Source organism: Pinus tabuliformis, chromosome 5_1 (genome assembly GCF_031772625.1).
Source record: "Pinus tabuliformis cultivar Carrire ecotype Pingquan chromosome 5_1, CPIR1, whole genome shotgun sequence".
Classification (NCBI taxonomy): domain Eukaryota; kingdom Viridiplantae; phylum Streptophyta; class Pinopsida; order Pinales; family Pinaceae; genus Pinus; species Pinus tabuliformis.
In genome coordinates this window covers 589,877,760-589,904,096 of record NC_142305.1, presented here as the reverse complement: position 1 = coordinate 589,904,096, position 26,337 = coordinate 589,877,760, and the positions used below count along the sequence as shown (strand labels likewise).

The 26,337-nt window shown below is 36.9% G+C and overlaps 2 protein-coding genes across 2 annotated transcripts; one reads left to right on the top strand and one right to left on the bottom strand.

Annotated features, from left to right (window-relative positions):
* Positions 1–717: 717 nt before the first annotated feature.
* LOC149166247 (protein BIG GRAIN 1-like B) lies at positions 718–4,906 on the top strand. The gene is made up of 2 exons (XM_089430114.1): positions 718–741; positions 4,058–4,906. The coding sequence occupies exons 1-2, from the start codon at positions 718–720 to the stop codon at positions 4,904–4,906; spliced, it is 873 nt and encodes a 290-aa protein (XP_089286240.1).
* A 3,670-nt stretch (positions 4,907–8,576) lies between these two features.
* On the bottom strand, positions 8,577–11,388 carry LOC149166246 (uncharacterized). Its single transcript, XM_089430113.1, has one exon. It carries the CDS (start codon positions 11,361–11,363, stop codon positions 8,577–8,579), a length of 2,787 nt encoding a protein of 928 aa, XP_089286239.1. The 5' UTR covers positions 11,364–11,388.
* Positions 11,389–26,337: the final 14,949 nt, after the last annotated feature.

Here is a 26,337-nt window from a genome sequence, read left to right as displayed (position 1 = left end):
GGGCATCTGAGATGTGACGCACTGAGCAACCATGTTACTCCATGTTAACCGAACCATTCAAATTCAAATTCGAAATTTGAACTGGTGAATCCGCCCCGCCAAATTCGAAGTTTGAACTGGTGAACCCGCCCGGCCCAAATTCAAAATTTGAACATCGATAATTGCTATATCTCGCATTTCAAGTCGTCTGGCATCATGGTTCAGGGCGGGCACGAGACATATATCCGGAATTCCTTCCTGGGGCAGCGCATTACCGCCGGTGGAAGCCCGGAGGAGAAGAAATTCAGCGGCGTGGGCATAAACCTCATGGGCAATAACGGACGTTGTCATCTTTTCGGCTACTGTGGGGATTACAGTGACAGGTCAAGCCAATATCCTCACAGGAGTTCACTATTATAACAAGGCCACAGGCTTCGGAGGAGTTGGAATCAAACTAATGCTCGGTGGATTGACTCAGATCTGAGGAACATCGGTTCTTATTTGGATTATACCGCCATTGTTGTAGAGGACACTGAGCAGCTTGATATTACCAATAGTTTATTTATTGGGGATGCCAGCGTGGTGCTGAAATCAACCCTTGTCAAGCACGCCAATATTCTTAGCTTCCGCATATTCCATAACAAAATATTCAAGAAATGAAAAGGCTTCCTGTTGTCCCACTATAAAAGGTTCGTCGATACGCTTCATCTCTGCGCAGCCGGTTAGAGCAGGACCGCCATGGGAATTGCTTGCAGAACGAAGGTTGTGCTTCTAATGTTTCCTTAATTTGCTGAAATTCCTGTTGGAGGTTGTGAGTTTGTTCCTCTAATAGCTCTGGAAGTTGGACAAACTCAACCAAAGGAGACCATTTGAGATGCTCTTTGATGTGTAAAATCAAATCATAGATCTTCCTGCTGGTTTGATAAAGTTACACATTATTGGTATTGTGCGAGGTCATCAAATCATAGATCTTCAAGCTGGTTTTATAACATTACATTGTGCTACGTCGTGCCACCTATGATGCTTCTTGGAGAAGGGCATTCAAATATTTAAGCCATATACTCACAGCGGAACCCTTATCATTCTTGTTCTTCTTTATTGCCTGGCGGCCTCTCTAGATCTGCTTAACAATAGGCTTTATTTTCATTACTACATCTTTTAGAGGCACCAATTCTTTCCTGCAGCGAACTGCAATGTCTATGCGATCCATGATCTGTTGCATTACTTTGTCGATACCCACACCAATAAAGTTAAGAAGCTTTTTAATTTGAAGTTAGCATCTAGCAGTGGGCACATCTAGTTTTGTTTTTTCTTCTTTTTAAAATCATTTTGATCCTGAGCGTGAGAGATATTGATTTTGAAAAGTTATTAATTTATAAATTAGGAGTAATATTTACAATGAGATTTATGTATAAGTTAAATTTGAGTAGGAATTAGTTGTAGATAAAGACGTCCTCGTTGACCAGAGCAAGCAATCGCAATCACTGTTTAGAGCCCATTCCCATTGCCTTTGTGGAGGCTGTGGAAAATAACGTCTAACACACAAATCACAAAGCAGATCAAGTCGGTAATTATTTATATTATTTTGGTCTTTCAATGAATAACAGTGCAAATTTTCTATGTATTTTCTGATTTCACGTTTGGAATAAGAGCCAACAAATTTAATTTTTAAAAAGCTTTCAATTTTAATTTTGAATTCACCTTTAATTTCATTTCATTTTAAAATTTAAAGCTTTCAGATGGTTTCACGTTTGGAATGAATAATGGATGGACAATTGAATTTCTGAAAGCTTTCCATCTTAATTGACGAGGGAGAATGTTAAGAAGATTTTTAATTTGAAGTGAGCATCTTCTACGTCATTTGAAGCCGTAGCGTGAGGAAGATTGTTCCGTTTAGAAATTAAGGATAGCCCGAGGGTCGAGTTAATGTATACCATGATTATTATATATATTCTAAATTAGAAAAAGAAAAGGGTATACACATTTCCAACTCATTTCCAATTTGCCCAATTTGTGATTTCAGATTTGAAGCCTACAATGATTATTAATACATATTCTGATTTAGAAAAAACAAAGTGTCAACGCATTTTAAGTCATTTCCAATTTGTGATTTTTGAAAAATTATTCTATCTACCCGTCCTTTTGCCTTTCTCTTTTAAAAAGGAATTATAATATACAAATGGATTTAACGCAACAGATTTGGAAAAGTCATTCCATTTTCTTGTTAAATGAAATTTCTAGTCATGTTATTCCTTTCCTCTTTTTAGATAAAAACATAGTATAAAATTAAGTTATTCTATTTTCTTGTTAAATGAAATTTTTGGCCATATTTTTCTTTTTTTTCAAATAATAATATGGTATAAAAATGTATTGAGGTTAAGAGTTATTTAGTTATTTTTATTTTTAATTACATTTAATATAAAGAATTAAAATTAATGTAAAAAATTATTTAAAGTTTTTTATTTATTTTTAAATAAGAAGCATGGTTTAAAATTGTATTTAGATTAATGAGTTATTTTTGTTATTTTTAATTATGTTCAAAATAAGGAATACGGAATGATAATTAATAGATATATTTCATGAATACCTATAATAATTATGTTATATATTTTAATATTTGATTAGAAATAAATATTCAATTGGGATTATCTTACATGCTTCACTAGAACTATTATTATTGTTAGTTTGATGAATATTGTTGTAATGACTTGATTTTGAAAAAGCACCCTTGAGCTAATATAGTTGTGGATTATTTCTTGGAAGCTCATAGACAACCAATTTCTACTCTCTTTTTAATGTCTTATTATAAATAATCAATAAATAATTTACTTAGTATTTAAGGCAACTGAGTTATGAATTAAAGTAAGTAAAGGTGTAGATTTAATTATATTAGATATGGACACCTCTTTCTCACACACACGCTCGCACACACACACATATATCATTTTCTTTCTTCTTTTTTAAATCTATATTAAATATGGAATGTAGAAAATTGTACACATATATATTAATTTTTCCATAATTATATGGATTTTGAATTCTTTTTAAATGATATTTTTTAAGAAGAAAGTATAAGATAATTGTTTGTATTGCTGCAATATTTCCATTTAAATGAGGAATAAATACGTAAAAATTGTGGACAAGGGATACAATTGTGAGCCTAATTTCACAAAGAAAATTGATTGTTTTTTATTTTTAAAATAATGAAATTAGAAAAAACCAAACCTTATATGTAAAGAATTGGTGCAACATTTAAAACTATTAACATAATGAATATTTATATTTTTTACCATGTAGAGCTCACTATGAAGTAAGTCAAAATATAATCTCTCAAGATAACTATCTAGTAGCTCAAAACTTAATTTTTCGTTATATTTATAAGAGAAACATGCATCATTGGATTTTTACATTAATAATTTTACGGCAAGAAAAACAAAATATAAATTAATATCTCTTTTACAAATTACAAATTTGTTATTTATATAAACACATATATGTATGCTTGTAATTTCACCAATTATGAATATTTGTAACATGTTGTATTAGTTCAATTACGAATATTTGTAACATGTTGTATTATTTTGTCTAGACAAAACATATTGAAGAAAAACATGTTGATTATGTTTTATGCATTCATAACATTAAAGGGGCCGACCTCCAAGCCCGCCTAAACCCCGACCTCTAACATCAAGGTGGGACTAGTGCCAAGGAGAATAGAGGGATTAGAATACCATTAAAAAATTTGTTATTGTTGATTGGGAGAGCCGCCTAGGCATCGTTGTTGAAGGACCAGAGTTCTAAGGCACCTCCTGGTGGTTCAAGATTCCTCATAAGCACCTGAGTGATTCTTCCCAAATCAAATAGGTTCATCAACCAGAAGCTTCCAGTGGTTTCTTCAGCCTCATAGGCATATCTTGCTCTCAAAAAATAATCACTAGCAAGCCTCCTGGGAGGCATTTCACTATGCAAAGAACTTCATCTCACTTTCAAGAGAAGAGAGCCCATTAGCAACACGGTTCAATACTATTGTCAAAATGTCTCTGCAGAAAAACTTCATCTATTGCTACTGCTAAAATAGAAAGAAATTTACATCATATGGGTTTTTGGTGGAAAATGCACTCGAGCTTTACATGGAAAATCATCTGTTAGAGATGGGGATTTTTGTTCTACGGAGAAGCCTTTCATCCCTGTAGATTATCAGGCTAATTTAAAGTCAAACTCTCAAGCTCGGAAGGATTCCAAGAAGCCCAAGAAGCCAACTTCTCCAGGCAGGAAGCTCGCAAATTTTCTCAATTCATTGTTTATGGCTGGCAGTACCAAGAAATTGAAGCTTTCATTATTTTCGTCTGTAAGTGACTCCAATTCATATGATTCTTCTGAGAAAAAACCCACCTCTGTTGACTCATCTTCTTCTTCAGTACAATCTAGGCCATGTTTGAGTAAAACATCCAGAGGATCGAAGAACAGGAATGGGATGAGTCAAAGATTTGTGACTTTCTATCCAACAAGTGGAACTTTGGATGAGGACTCTAACCCCTCTGGGGACAAGTATCTCCATAAGCCGAATCCTGTTAATAATCTACATACATATCCATCTACAGATGCATACAAGCTTTCACTACTCAACAAAGAATTGCAATTTCATATTCTTGAGGAGGACTGGCATGCAGCAGCAGCAAAGGACATAATTACTAAGTATCAAAAATCAAGGAGCATTATGGAAGTTGTGGTAATTAAGGGTCTTGAAAAACAAGACGAAGAGGAGGAAGACGATGACGATGTCAGTTGTTCAAGTTCTGACCTGTTTGAGCTGAAGAATTTGGCAGAAATCGACATGAACATGAGCGTGTACCAAAAAGAGCTTCCTGTTTATGAGACTACTCATTTGGAGACCAATAAAGCCATTGCAAGGGGATTGATTGTTTGATGAAGAAATAGTGCTCTGTAATCCCTAATATAATAATCTTGACATTGGTAACGCAGTGTCTGGCAAAGTTGCAGGTTCTCTAAAAATTTCAATTTTTTACATACTCGCATGCATAAATTGCGTAAGCTTTGGTAAATAGAGGTTTTTAGTGACAACCATCGATTATACTCTGCACCCATTATGTATGATATGAATAAACAACATCTGCTTGTTGTTACTGGATGTCATTGAGCCATCTTAGCTCATGGAACTTGCCATAATCTTATGGCTGGTTTGAGGGCAGGTTGCTTATTTGTAAACTGACAGCTGGTCTGGGGCAGGTTGCTCAGGATCTAATTTCTAAGTTGACAGCTGGTCTGAGGGCAGGTTGCTTATTTCTAAGCAGACACTAAAAGTGTCTGACAGGTGACCTAAGTTTGGCACAGGTAGACTCAACCATTGTGGTTGTGTAATGCCATACAAGCAATATATATGTGTGTAGTGCAGATACAGATATACAATGCTTCTTGTTCAGATGTTCCACACTATATATCTCTGCTTATATAGTCAAATAATCGTTATATAGTTGGGTGCATATTGTTAGCAGGGTTGTCAAGGTTTTAGCATGACCATCTCTGGTCGAGACAGAAAACATAACTGGAAATCCAAGAAATAAAAAGAGCAATGATGTGCATCGTACCACTATATATATATATATATATATATATATATATATATATATATATATATAATTACTTATGCTCTTATTATTCATTCTATTTCCCAAATGTCCTTCACAATAATCATCCATAGAATTTGCAATAAAGAAAGTGAATACATTCTTATAAATCCCTGTACATCTTATTATTTTTGCCACCACCAAAAATTTACTAATAAATAGCAAGATTATTGATAAATGAGAGGTTTGAAAACATTAGAACTACTTTTACATTTTAAAATGTAACAAAAAAGGGTTAAAAAATGCTAGGTAAACTATTCCAGAAATCATTAATGGTATGAATGCAAAAGCAAAAGACATTATGGAAACATTATATAAGTCACTATAAACATGGAAACGTTAAAACAAGAAATTAATGCACAAATAAATGTAAACTCTTTAGGGTTTTTTATACCATTTGTTTTTTCATTATCATTATCAGTTGTAGTTTGATGAGCCCGTAGAGTGGTGACATAGAGTCATTTTTTTTATGAGTTGATTGTATTCTAATTTTTTATTATTTTTATATTTTTCAAAGTAGTTTTTTCTTGGTTTGTTTTTCTACATCATTAAATGTATAATTACGATTATTCAAGATTACTACAAAGTTATGAAAGTCGATCTATTTGAAAGATATTTTTTTCGTTTGGAAAGAGGATGTGCAAAGGTTCTTCTTACACCTCTTCTTTATTAGTTTGTGATAGTTTTAATTCTCATTGCTAGGCCATATTCCAAATTTCTGTAGTAGGGATTTTCTTTGGAGGGATCCCTTCTAGTGGGGCCATGATTTCATGATTTTCCTTGATTAGTTGAGGGGTTAACTTAGCCAAGAGGTTCTAACTTCTCGTTGTAATCAACAAAGCATTAAATAGTTTGCTTAAGAAAGTTTTCCTCATGATCCTATTTGTCATTTGATTTTGCTGGACTCCATAAATCTAGAAAGACATTGACACTATTCTTTATTTCCCCCATCACCATTTTCCCTTTTTCCATAAAAACCTAAAATATCTATAAAAAAATTCACTGAGGCTACCATTAACATGACACTCTTTTAACTAAGCCTTCCTTTAACACCACCTTTTGCTCTTTTAACTAAGCTTCCCTTGAGTCAAAGGAGAGCTAATCTAAAGTTCTAGAGTGAGAGAACAAAAGTTGTTGTCATGACAATGGGTGATATTCCTAAAAGGTTTATATCATATTATGCATTATGTTATGGGGCTTTTTCATGCGTGTACAATTTGAGAGATAACAAACATCTTAGAAAAGCTTATATTTTTATTAAGTTTAACAACATGAAAATTAACTCAATTAACATACAAAAATAACATGAATCATAGAAAATGATTTATACTATTGTTAAACTTAATTATATAAAATGAATATCTATATCATTAATAACTTGGAAAAAATATGTAATGTTGTTAATTTTTAATAACATTAACAAAAACCAATATTGCTAGATCTAATAACATGGAAATAATGCATATAGTGAGTGTTAAAACTTCAAGTCCATAATATGGACTTTTCAAAATTTCAAGTGTTCAAATTAAGTAGGAAATCATAAATGATGCATAGTTAAAAATTTTATTAAATTTATGAAATATTATGTAGAACAAACATATTTAGGCAAAAAAGGTCTAAGGTTAGTTGTAATATATCATGGTCAAGACCAAAATAGATGTATTAAGGGAATTAAGTGAAGCTTGCAAAATCTCAGTGCATTATCGTGCATGTATTTATATGGTATGACTTTGGATGTTAAGATAATTATTTTGTTATGAAGATAAATGTTACGATAATTAAGACATTGAAATTATTGAAGTCAATCTTTATGATCCCAGGTCAAAGCTAACCACTAGATATTAAGAAAGAAACATATTTATCTTTGAGCACGTTATACAAAAGTCAACAACATAAGTGCCCTCATACAAGATGATTAAAATGTGTCCCAATAAATGAACATTGAATTGCCTATATTTATTAAAAATGACAAGCCATGCATAAGCCTCCACAAAAATATGAGTTTGAGAAGAACTACTAACCAAGTATATGAATTTTTCTTAAGCATCACTCTGGCATTGAGATAGATGGATATAATTATCTATTTTCAATTTTAGGGTGCATAACACTAATAAATTAGAAATTGTTAGTATTTGTGGAAGATGAGGAGACAAGGAGACAAATCTAATTGATGTTGCAAAACTAACAAAATTTTAGTTATATAATGAACATGCACAATATATGAAAACTTCCCTTGTGGTTGATCACTCATTCATTTGATCATGAATTAATTAACTGATCACAAAAGCTATGGATTACTATGTAAACTTGTATTAGAACTCTAACAAAGATACATTTCTATGCTTATGAATCAATTATACGAATTAAACTTAATTTATATTGAATATATAAATAATTATTTCATGGGAGGACAGGAGAATGTCAGGCAGGTTGGATCAAGTTGCGTAACATGTGTGAGGTTGAGAAATTATGAGTGTATATTGTAGCAGTTTCAGATTGTTATGGACATTGAATGAGATTGTTTTGGAGTCATTGTCATTGGTAATGTGTATCCTTGTAATAACCTGCCTTTGAGCTTTCAAGGATCTTGATTGCATAGTATCATAGATTGCATGGCTTTCTGGGACTCGAATGAAAAGTGGATTAATCATTCCAAGAGATTTAACAGATAGTTATGAGGTGTCCATGGAAGTTTAATCATCAATGTTTCTGAATGGATGATTCTCTAAATGCTAGGTATATGTATCTTTTATCACTTTTATATGAAGACAAGGATTTTAGGATAATGAGCATGGCTTGTCGATATTAGTATATTATGAGTCTTCCACATTTCTAGGTTGTATGTATTGTTAGAGATTGGGGGTTGAATAACAGACATAGGCTGGCACCCCTTTTGGTCATGTCTCTAGTGCTAGGACGAGTCATCTCACACATTTCTCTGGAATGCTCCTGTCAGTGGTATGATTTACCGGAAAGCGCTTGTCCAAAAATATTCCGGGGTGTCAGCGTGATTGTACTACCGTCTATGCCCACGGAATGACAGTAATGTAAGGGAACATTAATAATGCTATAGTCCATGAAATAGCACTTGCCCAGAATGAAGATGCCCCAAAAGGTGTCCAAATGACGTACTGCTGGAATCCTACCGGACAGATTATTATTGGATAGGTTTAAATAGCCCAGGGAGTTCAGGGCTACAAATGTTTCAGGTATTCTTCCGGATAACCGGTTGCATGACATATCTAAAGCTTCTAAATTTATTATTTCGCCAAGTTCCTGCGGAATGAATCCCGTAAGCTGATTATGCGAGAGATTCAATGAATGTAAACCCTTCAGATACCCCATGCCCTTGGGGATGTCACCACTTAGGTTGTTGGCCGAGAGATCCAGAGAAGTGAAAATATAGAGGATGTATTTATACGCCCATTCCCGGCCCTTTACCACCAGGTTAATTTCTTCCTTGTAGTAAATACCGTACCTAAATTCATCAGACCGCGAACCTGTCAAAGCTTTATTCCTCAACGTTGCTAAGTTTGAGAGGCACTGTGGTATCGAGCCGGACAGATGGTTTTTCGCAAGATCAAGAATTTGGAGTTTCTGAAGGTACCCAATCTGAAATGGTATCTCACCTTCCAAGTTATTTGATCTGAGAACTAGTATGCGGAGCTTCGAGAGATCCGCAATCCAGTCAGGCACTTTGCCCGATATATTGTTTCCACTCAAATCCAAAACTTCCAACATTTTGCAATCTCGCAGGGACGAGGGAACGTTCCTACTTAACTTCTTGTTGTTGATGTGCAACACCTGAAGTTTCTTCAGTTTTCCCAGTTCCACCGGTATCTCTCCCTCCAAATTATTACTTGCTATGTTTAATACCTTGAGGGAAGAGCAATTACTGAAATTGGGAAGCAACTTCCCATAGAGCTTATTGTCTGAAAGATCCAGAGCCTCTAGATACACTGATTGCTCACAAATGCAAGGAGGAATCTGCCCCTTGAGCTTATTTGACGCCAAAGATAAGAATCTTGAAGTATGAAGCATCGTGCAGATTTCTGAGGGGATTGGCCCTGTAATGTTATTAATTGACAGATCAAGTGCCCAAGGGAAGCCTGAAGCATAACTGCGCGGGGGATTTGGAAGATTTCCATGCAACTGATTGTCCCGTAGCTCTACCTGCTTCAAAAAGGTGCACGTATACAGCTGAGATGGTATTGGCCCTTCCAATTTATTGTGCGAAAGGATTAGCTTCTTAAGCCTAGTAAGGTTCCACAGCCATGGGGGGATTTGTCCCTTGAGGGTGTTATTGGACAGATCCAATGTCGTCAAAGAACGTTGAGTTTTCACAAAAGGAGGAAGAGGTCCCTCTATTTTACACTGAGATAATCTCAACACATCTAACTGGAAAGGAGGAGTCCAGTTGGGGGTGATATTGAAGATTAATCTGTTATCAGAGATGTCGAGATACTTTAGATTCTTCAGGCCGCGGAAGTGTGACTCTGAGACTGCTCCACTCAAAGCATTTTTAGTAAGACTGATATTAATCAGTCCAGGCAACGATCCTAGAGATAATGGGATAGGTCCCGTCAATTGGTTGTAGCCCAGGTCTAGTACGGTGAGCGAGCGTAGGAGGCCCAGTGAATCCGGAATCGTTCCCCTCATATTGTTACTGTGCAGTTGTAGGAAAGCCAGAGATGATAAATTTCCTATGGAAGCTGGTATAAGGCCATACAAACTGTTGTTTGGCATCTGGAAATAAGTCAGGTTCTTCCATTGGCCCTGAAAAATATGGGAAACATTGGCAGATAATTTATTATATCCCAACGAAATCCTACTTAGGCGAGGCAGCTGAGAAAGTTCAAACGGAAGAGACCCATTTAGACTTGCATTGGTCATCTGCAGAGAAACCAAACTAGTCATAGTCGCCAACCAACTAGGGAATTCAGACTGGAATGTATTTCCATCTAGATGGAGAATTTCAAGGTATGTAAGATTCTGCAGGGAAGAGGGAATTGAACCTGTAAGTCCACAATTTGACATTGTGAGGTTTCTGAGGTGAGAAAGACGACTTACTGATTGTCCCCATGTGGACGACGTTGCTGAGAGATCGACTCCGTCGAGAGAGAGATCCTTCAAGGCCGTCAGATTTGTGAGCCATGATAAGCTGGGACTTGTCAACATTGAAGCTGAGGAAGAGAGATCAAGTACTTCCAAGGTAGACAAATTTCCGAGTTGCCATGGAATGGAGCCTGCAAATCCTGCTGTGGATAGGTTGAGATATCTCAAGTTTTTCAAAAGACCCAGTTCTGCAGGAATAGGTAGGCCAGTAAAATTGTTGGAGCTAATATCCAAGTACTTCAAAGCCCTCAACTTGAACAGTACTGCTGGACGCAAGACACCATTCAATCTCTTTTCATGCAAATCCATAGCAACGACACGGCCGGCCAGACTGTTGCAGGAGATACCATTCCAGAGGCAACAGCTGAAAGAAACATTCCAAGAAGCCAAACGCCCGGCAGGATCTTGTAAACCGCCTTTAAAAACCAAGAGAGACTGCATCTCCTGCTTCAAACAGCCATTGACTACGCCAAAAACAAACGAGAGAATACACAAAACAAGTATGCAACAATTGAAAATCCTAATGGCAAAACTCAGTGTACCCTTTTGCAAAACACCCGCTATAATCCACCTCTCTTGCCGCAAAGATCCATATTGCCTGCCTGATTTCGTCATTGTAGTCATTTTGTGTGGGTGATGGTTCTCTCACCTCTCGGGCTCATGTAATTACATCATTGATATGGAAATAGAAACAGAGTCACCACTAAAAGCAAGGCTTCACTGTAGGTAAGACCAGCTTTAGACCGCTAAGTGGATTTAATTACCGACAGTCCACTTAACATAAAATTCCAACCAGATGCAGTGAATCAGGGCAAAGAGCATCACGCGGCGATGCGTCCAATCAGCGGAATTATCCATAAGAAAAAAGTAGACTAAAATGCTGAAAGGTTTGATACGACCGTGAATGTTGACTGGTGCGTTGCATTTCCGAATACCAAATATATCGAAAACTTAGCAATGCATGTTTAAGGGGTGCAGCCTCCTCCAGTTCTCGTCCTCTGCTTCGACGAAAGTCCGTGTTTTCCCCACCTACTTCATTCTGTGGGGACCCCACTCACTACGTACCACCACCTGTCTGTCGGTGTATCGGTCTTTGATCCCCTTTTCTGATATCTTTAAAATTCAATTTTCCTCTCACTTGTCCAATCTCGGCCTTCATCCATCAAATTTGTTGTGAACGGTCCTAATTTTGACATGGGTCTTGATCTCTAATCAGCAACTTTTCTAATATCTTTAAAATTCAATTTTCCTCCTACTTGTCCAATCTCGTTTTTTAAATTTGTTTCAATTCCTTTTACTTTCTTCTGAAATTTTCCTTTTATAAATTTTACATTGACCTATTCATACAAAACTATTTTCTAAACTTTTAATAATTGATTTTAATTCTCAAAATTGGACCTCGTTTTCACTTATGTTTTTTCTTTTTAGGAAATTGACCTTGAATTCTAAATCAAACCCTTTTGTCACCATTCAAACTATATAGACTTTGAAATTTGATTGATGTTTTTTGATTTTGTTTATCATCTTTTATAACTTTTTCATTACTTTTAAAATATTTTTTCTTCGATCAATCCAAATCCTCTAAATTAAATTCTCCATAATTCAATTATCAAACTCAATTTCAAAAATATGCTTTTCATTTACAAATAATAATGATATCAAATCATAATTTCTCAATCATCTCTACAGCTCTTTTCTCATATTTTGAAACCTCATCACAACCTTTAAACTTTTCTCTCAAATGTAAAACTTCAAATAAGTGAAATATTTTGATATTTGATTATAATCAAGCTTCACTTCAAAAAGTCAAATATCCACCATATAAATTTATGTCTTAATTTTAAGATTATTCTCAATCATCAAATTAAGATTCCCAACTTGCAGTTAGTTTATCTTTTAATCTTGCCATCGAACATAGCAAAATGGCCCAATTATTTTATAATATAATCTAATTTGAAATAACCAAATGGATTTAGTTTGATCAAATTATTTATTTAATCATTTAAAATCTAATTTGAAATAATAAAATATTAAATTATTTATTTAATCATTAAATTATGTAGTTTTGTTTGTACATTAACGTACAAGTAAATTATAATTTATTTTACAATATAGTGTAATTTAAAACAACAAAATAGATTTAGTCTGATTAAATTATTTATTTAATCATTAAACCATGTGGTTTTTGTTTGTACATTAACATGTAAGTAATTTATAATTACTAAAAAAGAATTGAAGGTTAAAAAGAAACTTTGACGATTAAAGTAAAGGAAGTAGAAAAAAATAATAGTTAAAAATTGAAACCCTAAGTGGCAAGTGAGTAGAGAAAAATAATAGTTAAAAAAAAGTTTTCCAATCAAGGTTACAACCAATATAGTTGAACAAAGAAATTGAATAATGAATAAAGAACCCAAATAACCAAGTGGAGATATCAAAATGATGAAACCTCTCTCGCATTTTCCTGTATAAATAAAATAATATATGGATAATGTGTTTTTGTATATTTTCTTATAAAATGTTAGTAACAAAAGAAATCAAAAAATCTATTTTTATAAATTTAATTTATGAGAAGCCATTCAAAGACAAACTCAAGTTTTAAAACTTGTGATTTGTAAAATTGCTTTTGTTAATTTTGTTGAGTTTTGGAGTGATTTATGCATTTTTTTTATAATTTATATGCCAGATTTGAATTTGAGTGAGGAAGATAGTAGTCATTTTTCTCAAACATTGGAGATAGTTCCAATTCACATACATATATTGACAATAAAATTTTATGGTTAAAATATTTGATTAGTGTATTGTTCAAAATGAAAAGAAAAGAAATATATGTGCAATTCATTATATATAACTCCATATATATCAAGTGCCAAGATCGATCGATTCTATGTAAACATTTTTTCAAGTTTTACACTTTAAATTAAGTTTATAATTTAAGAGACTTGATTCCTCTCAATGCTTAAGAAATCCAAGATTAAAATGAATCTACTCATCTATATATATAATTTTTAATAATATTTCAAAAACAAATTAAATATTTTGTTACCTTCATTTTATCTCAATTGAACTATTTTAATATATTAAATTCTTTATAGAAATTATTTTTTCAATAATATTATTCCTTCTAAGAGGTCATAGGTTCAAATATAGAGGGAGTAAAGTAGTATGTCTTTATACACTTTAGTAATCAAATAGTTTGTGCAGAGGTAGGTCCCTTGTTTCACAAACAAAAAAATGTCATACACTAATTTGGTATTTGAATTGGTGATAAAATTAAAATTAGATTATTATTATTATTAAATTCTTGACTATTTAAAAATAATTTTTAAAAATATATAAAATATGTTTGAAAATTAATTTTTTTTTTAAATTTTTTTTTTTTTTACATTCAAATTATTCACTATAAATACCCCTCAATAAAATATATTCTTAAACTAAAAAATATCGTGTCAATCTCTCTATATTTTAAATTCAATATCGAATTTAAATAATATTAAATATTTTCGTTTACAACATTATTGATTAAAAATAAAATAACCAAAATAATAACAACAACCGACTTTGTAAAATTTTAACTATAAAATGGATGTACCATGTATAGTATATTCCCTTGTATATGAACCATACTTGCCCAGTTTCGCCATATTGGCTGAAAAAAATTTGGAAATTCGTCAATACAATTCGGTTCGCGTTATTGGCTGAAAAAAATCATAAATTTGTCAATACAATTCGGTTCGCGTTATAACACGATAATTTAATATTGTATGAAATTTTTTGGTTTATGGGTTCAATTTAAGTTGACAGTGCCCATGGTTCCCTAGTTTTTATTATTTCTCCAGCGGGACTCAAACCGCCCTTTGTGATTATAAGCAAGGAGGCTCAACATGGAAGAAGACGGTGAAGGCGAATAATGAGGTCCTCCTCGTCGAGGGAAATATTTCCGCGTATAATGTCGGGACGAAGATAGTTCACCCAACGTGAAGAAAATGCATAGTTAGAGCACCTGGTCAGATGTGATTTCAGTGGCGAAGCCATCCAAAATAACTGAAGTACCGATTCCCAGCTTTACACTTCTATTTCAAGTGTATTGCTAAGATGATCTTCGTCCTCTACATTTTCAAGCCTTCAGAAACCCCATTCTCTCAATCCCTTCTTCAATCCATCAATCTAGCCACGGCGGCCACAACAATATCTTCATTTTCTTGTGGGCGTGTAGGTAAAAGGCTTGCTTAGTACTACCCAAGGACACAGAGTCTCTGTTTCCATCTCTAAAAGTTACCAGTGTTCGCTTTTAAAGGCTCGGGTGGCGAGGATGTAAGGATGGTGTTTTTGATTTCATCCTGGCCACTGGGCTTACAGTGTCCTCTGCGAGGACTTGGTATTTAAAATTGCCTCCTCATCAGTTGGTGACCCAACATTTTGTTTATTATTCATCCTTCACAATCGCCCTAAAGACAATTACAGTTTTATTCTATTACTTTTGGGTGATGCTATGGGTGGCTACAAAATGCTTCGCTGCTATCACAATTGGACTCGGGACTTCTAACAGGTATGCCTAAATTTCCGCTCTTCTTATGCAAAATGGGTGAACAGACATGAAATCGATTTCTTCTGGCTCTATGACTACGCTTTTGTTTTTCATAATTCACCCATGCCTTCTTGTTCTAACGCCATAAAAAACTTCCTCTATGCAATATCTACCTGCTGGATATCCATCCCTCATCCATTTTGGCTTCAAATTTCAGATAAACTGGTAGTTTCCGGATAAGTAGTTTTTGGTGTAAATGAAAGGGATGTTTTTGTTGTTGCATTATTTTATAAACTCCATTGCTAGCTTCTAATTTTGGAATTTTAAGATATTTTCATAGTATTGTGTGATTGATTGGTTTTCTGTGTCTGTGGAGGATTTTATGCAAACCACATCTACGTTTTTTCCAAACTATATCCACCTCATACAAGCCACTGTAATATCTGAGTCATACTTAGCAATTCCACAGTGAAATCTTTGTATTGGCCTCTATGGTTTTCGCTCTGGTTTGGTCCTGGTTTTTCCGGTGATCGGAACAACACCTCAGGGGATCAACGGACAACTTCCCGTAAGTGTAGGTGGAACGCGTGTCTACGGACACCGCACCTCATAATTGCTCAACGCCACTAGTACGCCTCCCCATACACATCTCTGACCTCACACATTCCAAATCAGGCCATATTCCCTCTGTCAGTACATTCTTTATGTTTCCCGTTCTGGTTTGTACAAATGACGACGTTTTTTCCATTCCCCTCGTGGCATGCGAAATTAATACTCGCACACGTACTTTATCACCTCGTTCATGAGGATTGACTTTCCCAAGATTAACTATCTGCACTTGGATCTTTCACACCCGCCCCCATTAATTTTTGACCTAACACCCATCTCCATCCTGACAGACTGACACCCCATAAGCCGTCACTCCCCCACTTTATACACTTTGGATGGACGCAGACTCCGACGTGTTTGCCAACTCAGCTTAAATACGTGCCACCATGGATGCGGAAATGCTCCACATGGGACCACGATCATTGGATGCATGGTCTACTACTCTTGGAGATATCCAAATGCCAGCGGTCGACTTATCCCAACATTCACTACAGGGTGGCGAACAAGCCTTATGAGAACGAAGTCACAAACATTGTTCTATAAAAACCACTCCACCACCCCCGATTATAGCTCTTGACAGTTCCACCCTGGTTGACCACATAGATAGCCTACAGAAGCCGGTTCTTGTTGGCCGATGGTATTTCCCAGCTATGGAGGATTCTGAGATGAGAAATTGGTTAGGAAGGAAGTGGAAATCTATGCTCAGCTACCTGCCTACGATAGTTAGACTTATGAAAAGCTGGTATAGTTTCCACTTTCTCAGTCAAGATGATCTTGAGACAATCAGATCCATCCCATGGGTCCATGGAAAATGCTTTCTAGCCCTGCATAATTGGTATATTGGTTATAACCCCCTGCATAATACCCCCATCAACAAATTAATCTGGGTTAAATTGCTCAGCCTTCCGATTGAACTGTGGACAAAACAGGCTCTAACAGACATAGAAAATGCCATTGGGAAATTTGTCTATGTGGACCCGAGAAGTCTTGGTGCACAGGACAAGAGAGTAGCATGGATCCTCATTGAGAAGTAATATCATGGTGGGTTTCCTGACCACATCAAACTACATTGGGAAGACATTAATCTACACTAGAGACTGGATTACTGGGGGGTACCCTTTCGTTGTTCTTTTTGTCACCAAACAGGACACTTGCGCGAGCAATGTCCTCTATGTCTTGGAGGCCACCTACATGGACAGAAATGTTACAACGCATCCACGCTGTCTAATTTTGATAGGGAACGTCCAAGCATAGGTCAAAGGCTGGCGTCACAATATCAGAAAGCGACACATCCAGGTAGTCCTCAAAAGAAAAATTCTCACCACCCTCTCACTTTCAGTTCTCTGGCAACATCTCCAATTTCTGTTACATCCTCCCCAAATTTCTCTGAAAAGTCGGTTTTGCCATTACTGGGAGGTCTAGCTCACTTTAATTATTCTACGCCTTTGGAACCTACCCCCTGTCAGGAAATACCTGCTCCTTTTCCTACTACACATCCCTATCACAATATTCCATCCACTTCACATATCGCACATGTACCCTCACCTACTCCTATCCCACCCCGTCGTCAATCCAAGGACAAAGGACCCTGCCTAAGTGTTACTCCTCCTAACTCACCTACTGCATCCCCTACGAACTCTATTGGAAGTGATCTGGACTTCCTTCTACAAAGAAAGACCTTAGACCTGCACTCCCTCACCATCCATAAGCCAAAGTCATCTACCTCCCCACACATCAGCCCTACCTCGGCTCGCAATATAATTATTTGACGGAAGCAAAACCGAGGTAGCAGACATTTTTAGGGAAGAAATAGCAATATCCCATCCGCCTCCCCAATGGACCGTTTCCTTGTTGATGTACCAACTGCAGATATTTCCTCCTCTGGGGCCCTTAGAGCACGATAGCCCAACGATCTCCTCCCATGACTTGCATCATATCCCTAAACATCCGGGGTCTAGGGGCTGACCTAGGATGATTTCTAGAGGAATAATTCACAAGCATGAAGAAGGAGAGCCCTCCGCATTTGTTGCTCAAGATAAGAAAAAGAAAGGAAGAGGAAGAAGAAAAATAGAAGAAAAATATATACATAGGATGATGAAGAAGAAGGCCATCATCCTCAAAAGAGGTCAATGAACTCCAGGAATGAAAATAATGAAGTTGTTAATAAATTTGAATATATTCTCATTTCCTCTCTCTCTAATGCTTCTCGTTGGGATTCGTATGATGGTTGGTTGGTAGATAGTGGGGCATCTAGTCATTTCTCTAGATATCGAGAAGTCCTCTCAAACCTAGTTGAGAGGGAGACAAATTTGAAAATAATTCTTGGAGACAAAACTACTCATCCTGTGAAGGGTTTTGGTTTTGACAAATTTCGTTTGGAATCTGGTGAATCTGTTCTTCTTCATGATGTGATGTATGTTCTAGGATTAAAAAAGAACCTGGTATCTATTTCTACCTTGGAAGAAAAAGGTATGAGAGTAACTTTCATAAAAGGAAAAGTCCTCAATTGGCCTATGGAATCTCACATGAGGGATGCTTTTACCTAGGGATATTTTTTACGATGCTGGAGCCACTAACATTAAGGGGATCTCCCCGGTATGAAGTCCCAACAATACCTCACACCATTTGGTGTAGGAGTCCCATCCAGTATAAAGGCACGTTGTCATATACTTAGAGATATGCCTTGGCTCTAGTTATTAGCACATGAGAGCATTGCGTTGGTATCTTCAAACAGCAAGGTAAGTGTGCCTGGTGAGTGCTTAATGTAAATTGTGTCTCAGTTCTCTTACTGCAAAGGGGGAGAGTAAAGTGAGCCTCTAAGTGAGAGGTAATAGTACCACCTAGGAAGAGAAACACGCGAACTAGAAAGGTATGTCCGACATCAAACAGAATAGTCCACAACGGATGTAGCAGTCGTTAAAACCGAAGTCCAGGGGACAACACATACACCACCCAGTGGAGTAGTCCACATGGATGCGACGGTCATTGTAACCAAAACACAAAGATGGTATGTCGAGTATCCTGCAGAGTAGTCCACAAGGATGTGACAACGTGATAACCAATACACAAGGATGGTTTGTCTAGTATCCTGCAGAGTAGTCCACATGGATGAGACAACGGTGATAACCAATACAACACATTCCTAACAAAATTTAAGTATTAAAACAATCAAATTAGTTCAACTATCTTAGTACAGCTGAAACAAACATGCATTACAAATTCCGAAAGAATAGTCTTACAAACATCTACAAAACATGCATGAAAACGTGTTGGCCTTAATAGGCTTCTGAATTAAGAAAAATTCCTAAGACACATCTGTACACCATACATCACTAGTCCCAGTAGTGGGACATTGGAGCCACTCCTTGCTCCTCAAAGAAATGACTGTCTACTCTCAAGGCTATGTGGGAGGAGCCAAGGTGAAAAGTCCTTGCTCATACAATGGGAGGGGTGTATATAGCCAAGGCTGATGCTTGACCCTTGTGACTCTTGGACTACCCTCATGACCATTCAACTTCCTATGACTTTTTAGCTGACATGACTCTTCATCTTCATGTGTGTGTCCATTGGACATCCACTTTAAATTACATTCAATTACAATAGATATGGACAATAATAGTGATGTGGCCTTGAAAACTCATGACGCAACTTGACATGACACTGATGACATGTATTGGCTAGTTGTGGTGGCCATGTCAAGATGCTACACTGTTAAGTGATGTATGTATTCTTGGGTGTGCTTTGTCTTCTCCTCTGCATGGCCTGATGTTGTGGGGTCTTCAATGGTCTTGGTCTTGCAATATGGTTGTGTGCATGTGTTCCTTTCACTTGAGCTTCTCTCGTCCATCCAAATGCAAGTAAGTCTTCTAGCATGTTCGCTCCTTCTTCATCTCATTTGTCGTCTTGCCATGATCCATCAGTGTACCTGTTCCTGCAATTCACTCATGATAGGGTGACATCAAATAAAAAACCTCCTTTTCTAAGATGCGTGCATTGTTTTCCATGATCTAGGCTCGGGACAGATGATAGGCTCGGAAGAGGGCCCAAACACTGCGCAATGCATAGTTCCAAGTGACAGGGAGACGCACTAGCCACTGAGACTTTGGAGAGCGCAGTTCAGGCTTGGTTGAGGAACTTTGGGGCACAGTCTGCACTATCAGGAAAAACTGCATAGTCATCACTGGGAGGCAGGATTGCGCAGTTGAGGTCACTAGTGACAGCTACAAGGTGGGACCCTGAGGGACACCTCTATGCAGTTTCCAGAGGGAACACAAGGTAGGACAACAGAGAGACCAGAGGACATTTTTGCACAGTTTTTGAGAGCAGCGAGTCTCGGCTGAGGGAGGTCACTGGGAGGACACCTCTATGCAGTTTATGGGAGCAGTGCAGACTTAGTTCTTTGTGTAATGTGGGGTTCCAACAAGCGGAAAGGAGGCTTGATGACTAATCTTGCAAAGTGCGCAGTCCAGGTCAGGCCTTGAGGTAGTTTTTGTGCAGTTCTAGGAAGAAAGACAGGCTTCTCACCTCTGGGATTGCGTAGTGAAACTGACCTAGAGGACAACCTCAAGCACTATACAGATCCAGGCAGTAGAGTAGCACCAATGAGGGATGAGACTGCGTAGTGCAGCTTACTTGGGGTCTGGTGAAGTGGGGTTTTTCAGTCAGAGAGATTTACAGGAAAATAGCTAAGTTCGAGAGGCAATTGAACTTGTGAGAACTTGGACATTGTGATCACACACTTAGCATACTTCGAAAGCATGACAACACTAACCACTAGAACAATAGATCGAAGCATGACCCTCTATGGGAATGTCTAGAGATGAAAGTGACAAGTGTGACACTTGGGATAGACCTTTGGGCAACCATTACAACACTTGCGTGACAATGCTTACAACTTTGTGTATGAGTGCAATAGGTGTTCACATGGCTAGGAAAACCTGTATACACAAATACCAACCTTCGTGGTCACCAGAATGACTCACAAACAAGACATAACAACCAAACATGTCAAAAGATGACAATCGATCCAACAAGTGAAAGGGAGCAAGACATGTAGTGGAAACACATGGAATTCTTTTCAGTGCTTACAACCATGCATTTCATCGAAGATAGAATGATATGACAATGATAAGTATTCCTTCAAGCTACACTAAGAGGTGTATTTCAAAAGATGTTCTTTATTTTCCATACCTACCCTCCAAAGGGTTATGTATTAGATGGAGTCTTCATGCGGTCTCGATATTCTATCATATCTTGGGTTCCTTGGTCTTCTTATATTCCTCCTCAACTCCTTAAGAGTCCTATAGCATGCCATCCTTCTTGTGATCACTGAGAGACAAATCTGTGCAGTTTCAGTGGGCAGTGAATGCCGCTAGATGAGGCCTTGGGAGGACACATTTGCGCAATTTCAAGATGCAAGGTAGACTGAGAAGCTGGGGAAAAAACTGTGTAGTTTTGGGATGCAAGGCACTACTACGGGATGAGGTCCTCAGAGGACACATCTGCACAATTTCAGGATGCAAGGTAAACTGGGTAGCTGAGGGACAAAACTGCACAGTTTCTGGAGACAGTGGGTTTCGACTAAGGGAATGACACTAGAGGAAACCACTGTGGAGTTTCGAATGCTATGGAAGGCTGGGTAGATTTCCCCTTGAAGAAAAACAAACTTCCCTTTGCATAGCAACCGATAATCCCCATCCCCAAAGATGATACATACTTTAGAAATATAAAAGTGTGAACGACTCTTAAGATTAGAAAGGGGAGCTTGAGATCATCAGCTTACCAGTAAGTGACTAAAGAACAATTGATCACATGATCCACAATAGGCTTCGAATTTGAGTACAAGCCAAAATTTTGGAGGGTGCTATAGCCACTACAATACATATATAATTGAAGGACTCTATAGAGTCAGTGGAAGACCTCTGCTCAAAATGGTCCACAACACCAATCATCAAAGTGAGCTATGGCACTGAAGGCTCACACATATACATTATGAAATATTACCAAAATTGAAGAAGTTAGTCTCTAGGATGCCTGATGTTTAAGCTAGTCATGATGGAGTATGTACAGGATGCGCTAGTGGAAAGAAGAAAATGGGATCATTCCCCTCTCGCAAGACCAATACTGATGGTAGTCTTCAACTCATTCACTCTAACATATGCAAAGCCATGACAATGCAATCTATTGGTGGACATGTTTACTACATAATCTTTATTGAAGAATTCTGTAGGATGACATGGATATAATACATGAAGCATAAGGATGAGGCTTTCGATTTGTTCAAGGAATTAAAGGAAATAATAGAGAATCAAATCAGAAAGAATATCAAGGTCTTTAGTTTCGACAATGGTGAAGAATATACGTCAAATGAGTTCATTAAATTTTTCAAGCAGGATGGAACTAAGAAAGAAAATATTGTACCTTATAACCCCAAACAAAATGGAGTGGCTGAAAGAAAGAATTGGTTCATCATGGAAGTTTCCCAAGCTACGTTGAATGATCAACATTTGTTGAATTACTTTGGGGTGAAGCTACAAATACAACGGTCTATGTACAAAATAGGGTTCTTGATCAAGCTTTGAATAACAAAACTCTCGAAGAAGTATTCACATGTGTGAAACCCAACATTAAACATCTCAGGATATTTGGTTGCCGCACATATTTCCATGTGTTGAAGGGAATGAGGAACAAGATGGAAGCCATTGGAAAGAAAGGTACATTTTTTGGATATTGTGAAAACCCTAAAGGATTTAAAATATATATATGTGGTGAAAGGAAGATCTAGTTTAACAGGGATGTAATTTCGATGAAGATGTTGCCCTTGGAAAAGCGATAGGCCTTCCTTTACCTCTTCCTAAGAAGAAAAGTGATGATATGGACATACTAGAAGGTACCTCTATGCCTAATCCAGAAAAAGAGGTTGATGATGATCCTATGAAGCCTATGGACCCCTTTTATCCTCCTCCAAGTGATCCCCCTACGAAGAAGAGACCATTGTCGCTTTGAGATACATTACAGGATGTTGAAAGATATGTTTCTATGTTCATAAAACTCTCTAGCAGGTCATTCCTCCTCTATTTAAAACTATCCTAACCTATATGGATTCATTATTTAACAACATCAAGTCCTACCATGGAAGGGACATGATGGACATCGCATCAAAATTCGAGAAATTAAGATTATCCAAAGAGAAAATGATTTAGACTAACTCCTACCTATATATATAACTTAAAATATAGCTCATGGATACGTCATGAATATCTCTAGAATATCTATTGTCGCATCCCCTGATGATTGACTCACTTGGTAGTCCGAAACGTTGGGTTCATAAAACTCTATAACAGGTCATTCCTCCTCTATTTAAAGCTATACTCACCTGTATGGATTCATTATTTAACAAGATATGTTTATGCAAAAAGGTCCTTCAAGGAAAGCAATAAGCCATGTGGCTACCACAGATACATTGCAACAATGATCTCCATCATACAAGTTGAATCATCTTCTTTTGAAGAAGCAATGAAAGAGTAGGTTTGGAAGGATTTCATGTCCAAAGAGTATGAATAGATTATGAAGAATAATGTATGGGATATCATTCCAAGACCTAAAGGAAAGTCTATCATAAATTCAAAATGGTTATACAAGATAAATCATGGATTTGATGGAAGCATTGAGAAGCACAAAGAAAGGTTCAGGGCCTTAGGTTTCTCCTAGAAAGAGGGAGAATATTATGATGACATATTTTTTGTCATTGCCCACTACACTACAATTATATCGATCATTGTCCTTGTTGCTAGTCAGGGACAAACTCTTCACTAGATGGATGTAAATACAACATTTCTTCATGCCATACTACATGAATAAGTATATGTTGAGAAGCCTTAGGATTTTTAAGTCAAGGACAAGAAGAATCATGTTTGCAGGTTGAAGAAAGCATTATATGGCTTGAAGCAACCTCCCAGAGCCTAGTATGCACTTATTGATAGTTACCTAGTGAATCTTGGATTCATGAGAAGCATTGTCGAACTGAACCTCTACTTCAAAGTGATCCAATGTATGCCTTTGATTTTTGTTTTATATGTTGACGAATTATTCTTGACTAGTAATCTTCCCCTGATACTCGAGAGTAAGTGGGAGCTAGCCTCTGAATTTGAAATGAAGGATCTTGGTATGATGCATTACTTTCTATGACTAGAGGTGCGATATAGACCGAGAGATATTTTCCTTTCTCAAGGAAAATATGTTGTGAAGTTGTTGGAAAGATTTGGAGTGGTAGAATGCAAGTCTTTGACTACACCAATGGAGATGAACTTCAAGAAAATATCGAGAGAGGTTGTTGGACTTGATTTGGAAAATCATTATGAGTATCGAAAATTTATTGGGGAATTGGTGTTTCTTGTCAACACCCATCCAAATATATGCTTTGCAGTGAACACTCTGAGTCAATTCATTACTAATCCCCTTCAAGCACACTGGGTTGTTGCCAAGCAAGGTCTAGGATATTTACTTAGGACGATTAAACTTGGTCAGAGATATACTGCCAAATATGTACAACTTAACAGTTACACTAATGTTGACTGGGCTGGAAATGTTATTGATAGGAAGAGCACATTAGGGCATTGCTTTAGCTTGGGATCTATGATGATATCTTGGATGAGAAGGAAACAAAATTATGTATCATTAAGCATGACCGAGGTAGAGTACATTGTTGCTAGCATGGCTGTTGCGAGGCAGTTTGGTTGAGAAAGATCTTTGGAGAGTTGTTTGATCGGGTTTTAGATACAACAATCATATATCGAGACAGCAAGAGTGGGATTTGATTGACAGAGAATCGTGTATTTCATGATAAATCCAAGCATATTGAGATATGTCCAAGCATATTGCAATAAGCCTATCATATTTCGACTGATGAGAAGATAGAAAATATACTCACCAAGGCTTCACCGAAAGGGAAGTTCTTGGTCTTCATAGATAAACTTGGACTGATGGATGTGACCCTCTTAGGTAATGGTACCAACTGATCAAGAACACTGAGCATGATCTTCCCCCATATTGAGCTCCTAGGGTGGGAATGTAGAAGTAAAGTCTCATGGGGTTGAGGGAACTCTGGAAAATATAATAGGGTGTGTATCCTTACCCTTGTCATAAGTTGATCTCGCCTATTGTCACTTTGAATACCTAAGTTGGCATCCTACCCACAAGTTAAACTTGTTGGGATTAGACCTCCCCATCTGGACAATGGGTTGAGGTGACTTGAGATAGGGTGTGTATACTTACCCATGTGGTAATTCGATCTTGCTTAAGTCTTGGATGCAGGTGTTCTACAAATTGACTCTTAAGGGTCTCGATGGAGGATCAACAAGTAATAGGACACAATGTGATCCTCAAATCGATCTTTCCTATTGTCACTAGATGATATGACATAGTGTATTCCTTGAGTAGATCTCGCCTATTGTCCCAAGTCAATAGGACATAGTGTGATCCTAGCCCTTCTGGTAAGTCAATATTGCCTAGTGATAGAGGGTTGATTTGGGCTCCCTATGATGTAGTTTAAGTTGATACTCCCCTATGACGATTATTGGATAAAGGGTAGTAACTTTAGCTCCCCTATAATGTCCAATTCTTCTTCTTTTAGATTTGAGAGTGTTCAGCATATGAGAAGACATGAGCAAAGACGACATTTGGCTTGAGGGCGACAAGATATTTTAGATGGGACACATGTTGCAGTCAGTAATTTCTCTCTTTCTGAGAGGGAGTGTCAATTTGGTAGCTCAAGGATGAATTCCCTCCTTTGGACAACCTTCCTCATCAAGAAAGACCCCTCTTGGCCCTTGGAAGAATTCAATTTGGTTAAGGAAAAATGTATTTTTAATGTGAAAAACCACATGTGCACAAAATTTTAGTTTGACTTTAAAGAGAAATTGGGCACCCCTTGGAAGAATATAAATACAAGACAAGTCATCCTCATTTGGATATCATTATCAAGCATATTCTTCTCTCTCTTCTTTTGTTTGGTTCGTACAGGTCTGAAATTGGTTAGTATGGGTCTGAAATTGTAGGGTTCGAGCTCACATGTGCAAAAATAAGAATTTGTTATGGAACTGCAGGGTTGGAACAAGGAAATATCAGTGACAACCGCTCACTTGATAGGCGCTCCCTATGGTTGGAGGGCTACAACTGTACTGATGGTCACTGGGTCCCTACGACTATGACCTAAAGTATTGTTGACTATTGACTGCATATTTTAACTGTTGATTGCAAACTTGGATCAATTTTGGAGACTTTGACTTTGATCTTATTTGACTATTTGGCTCATCTCTTGGATATTGTTTGGTTCGTTTTTTGGATAGTCAATGGATTAACCTTGACTCTTGATTGGTGAATTAGATCATTATTGTTGAACATTTTATGACAATCTAATAAGAAGAAGAATTTGTAAGGGTTTCCCCCTTATGGAGTTTTTCCCTG

Excerpts from the sequence above, each read along its gene's own strand:
- LOC149166247 (XM_089430114.1), top strand. The coding sequence starts at position 718 with ATGGGAATTGCTTGCAGAACGAAG. Across the intron at positions 742-4,057 it reads GAATTGCTTGCAGAACGAAG|AAAGAAATTTACATCATATG; the intron begins GTTGTGCTTCTA and ends CTGCTAAAATAG.
- LOC149166246 (XM_089430113.1), bottom strand. The coding sequence starts at position 11,363 with ATGACTACAATGACGAAATCAGGCAGGCAATATGGATCTTTGCGGCAA.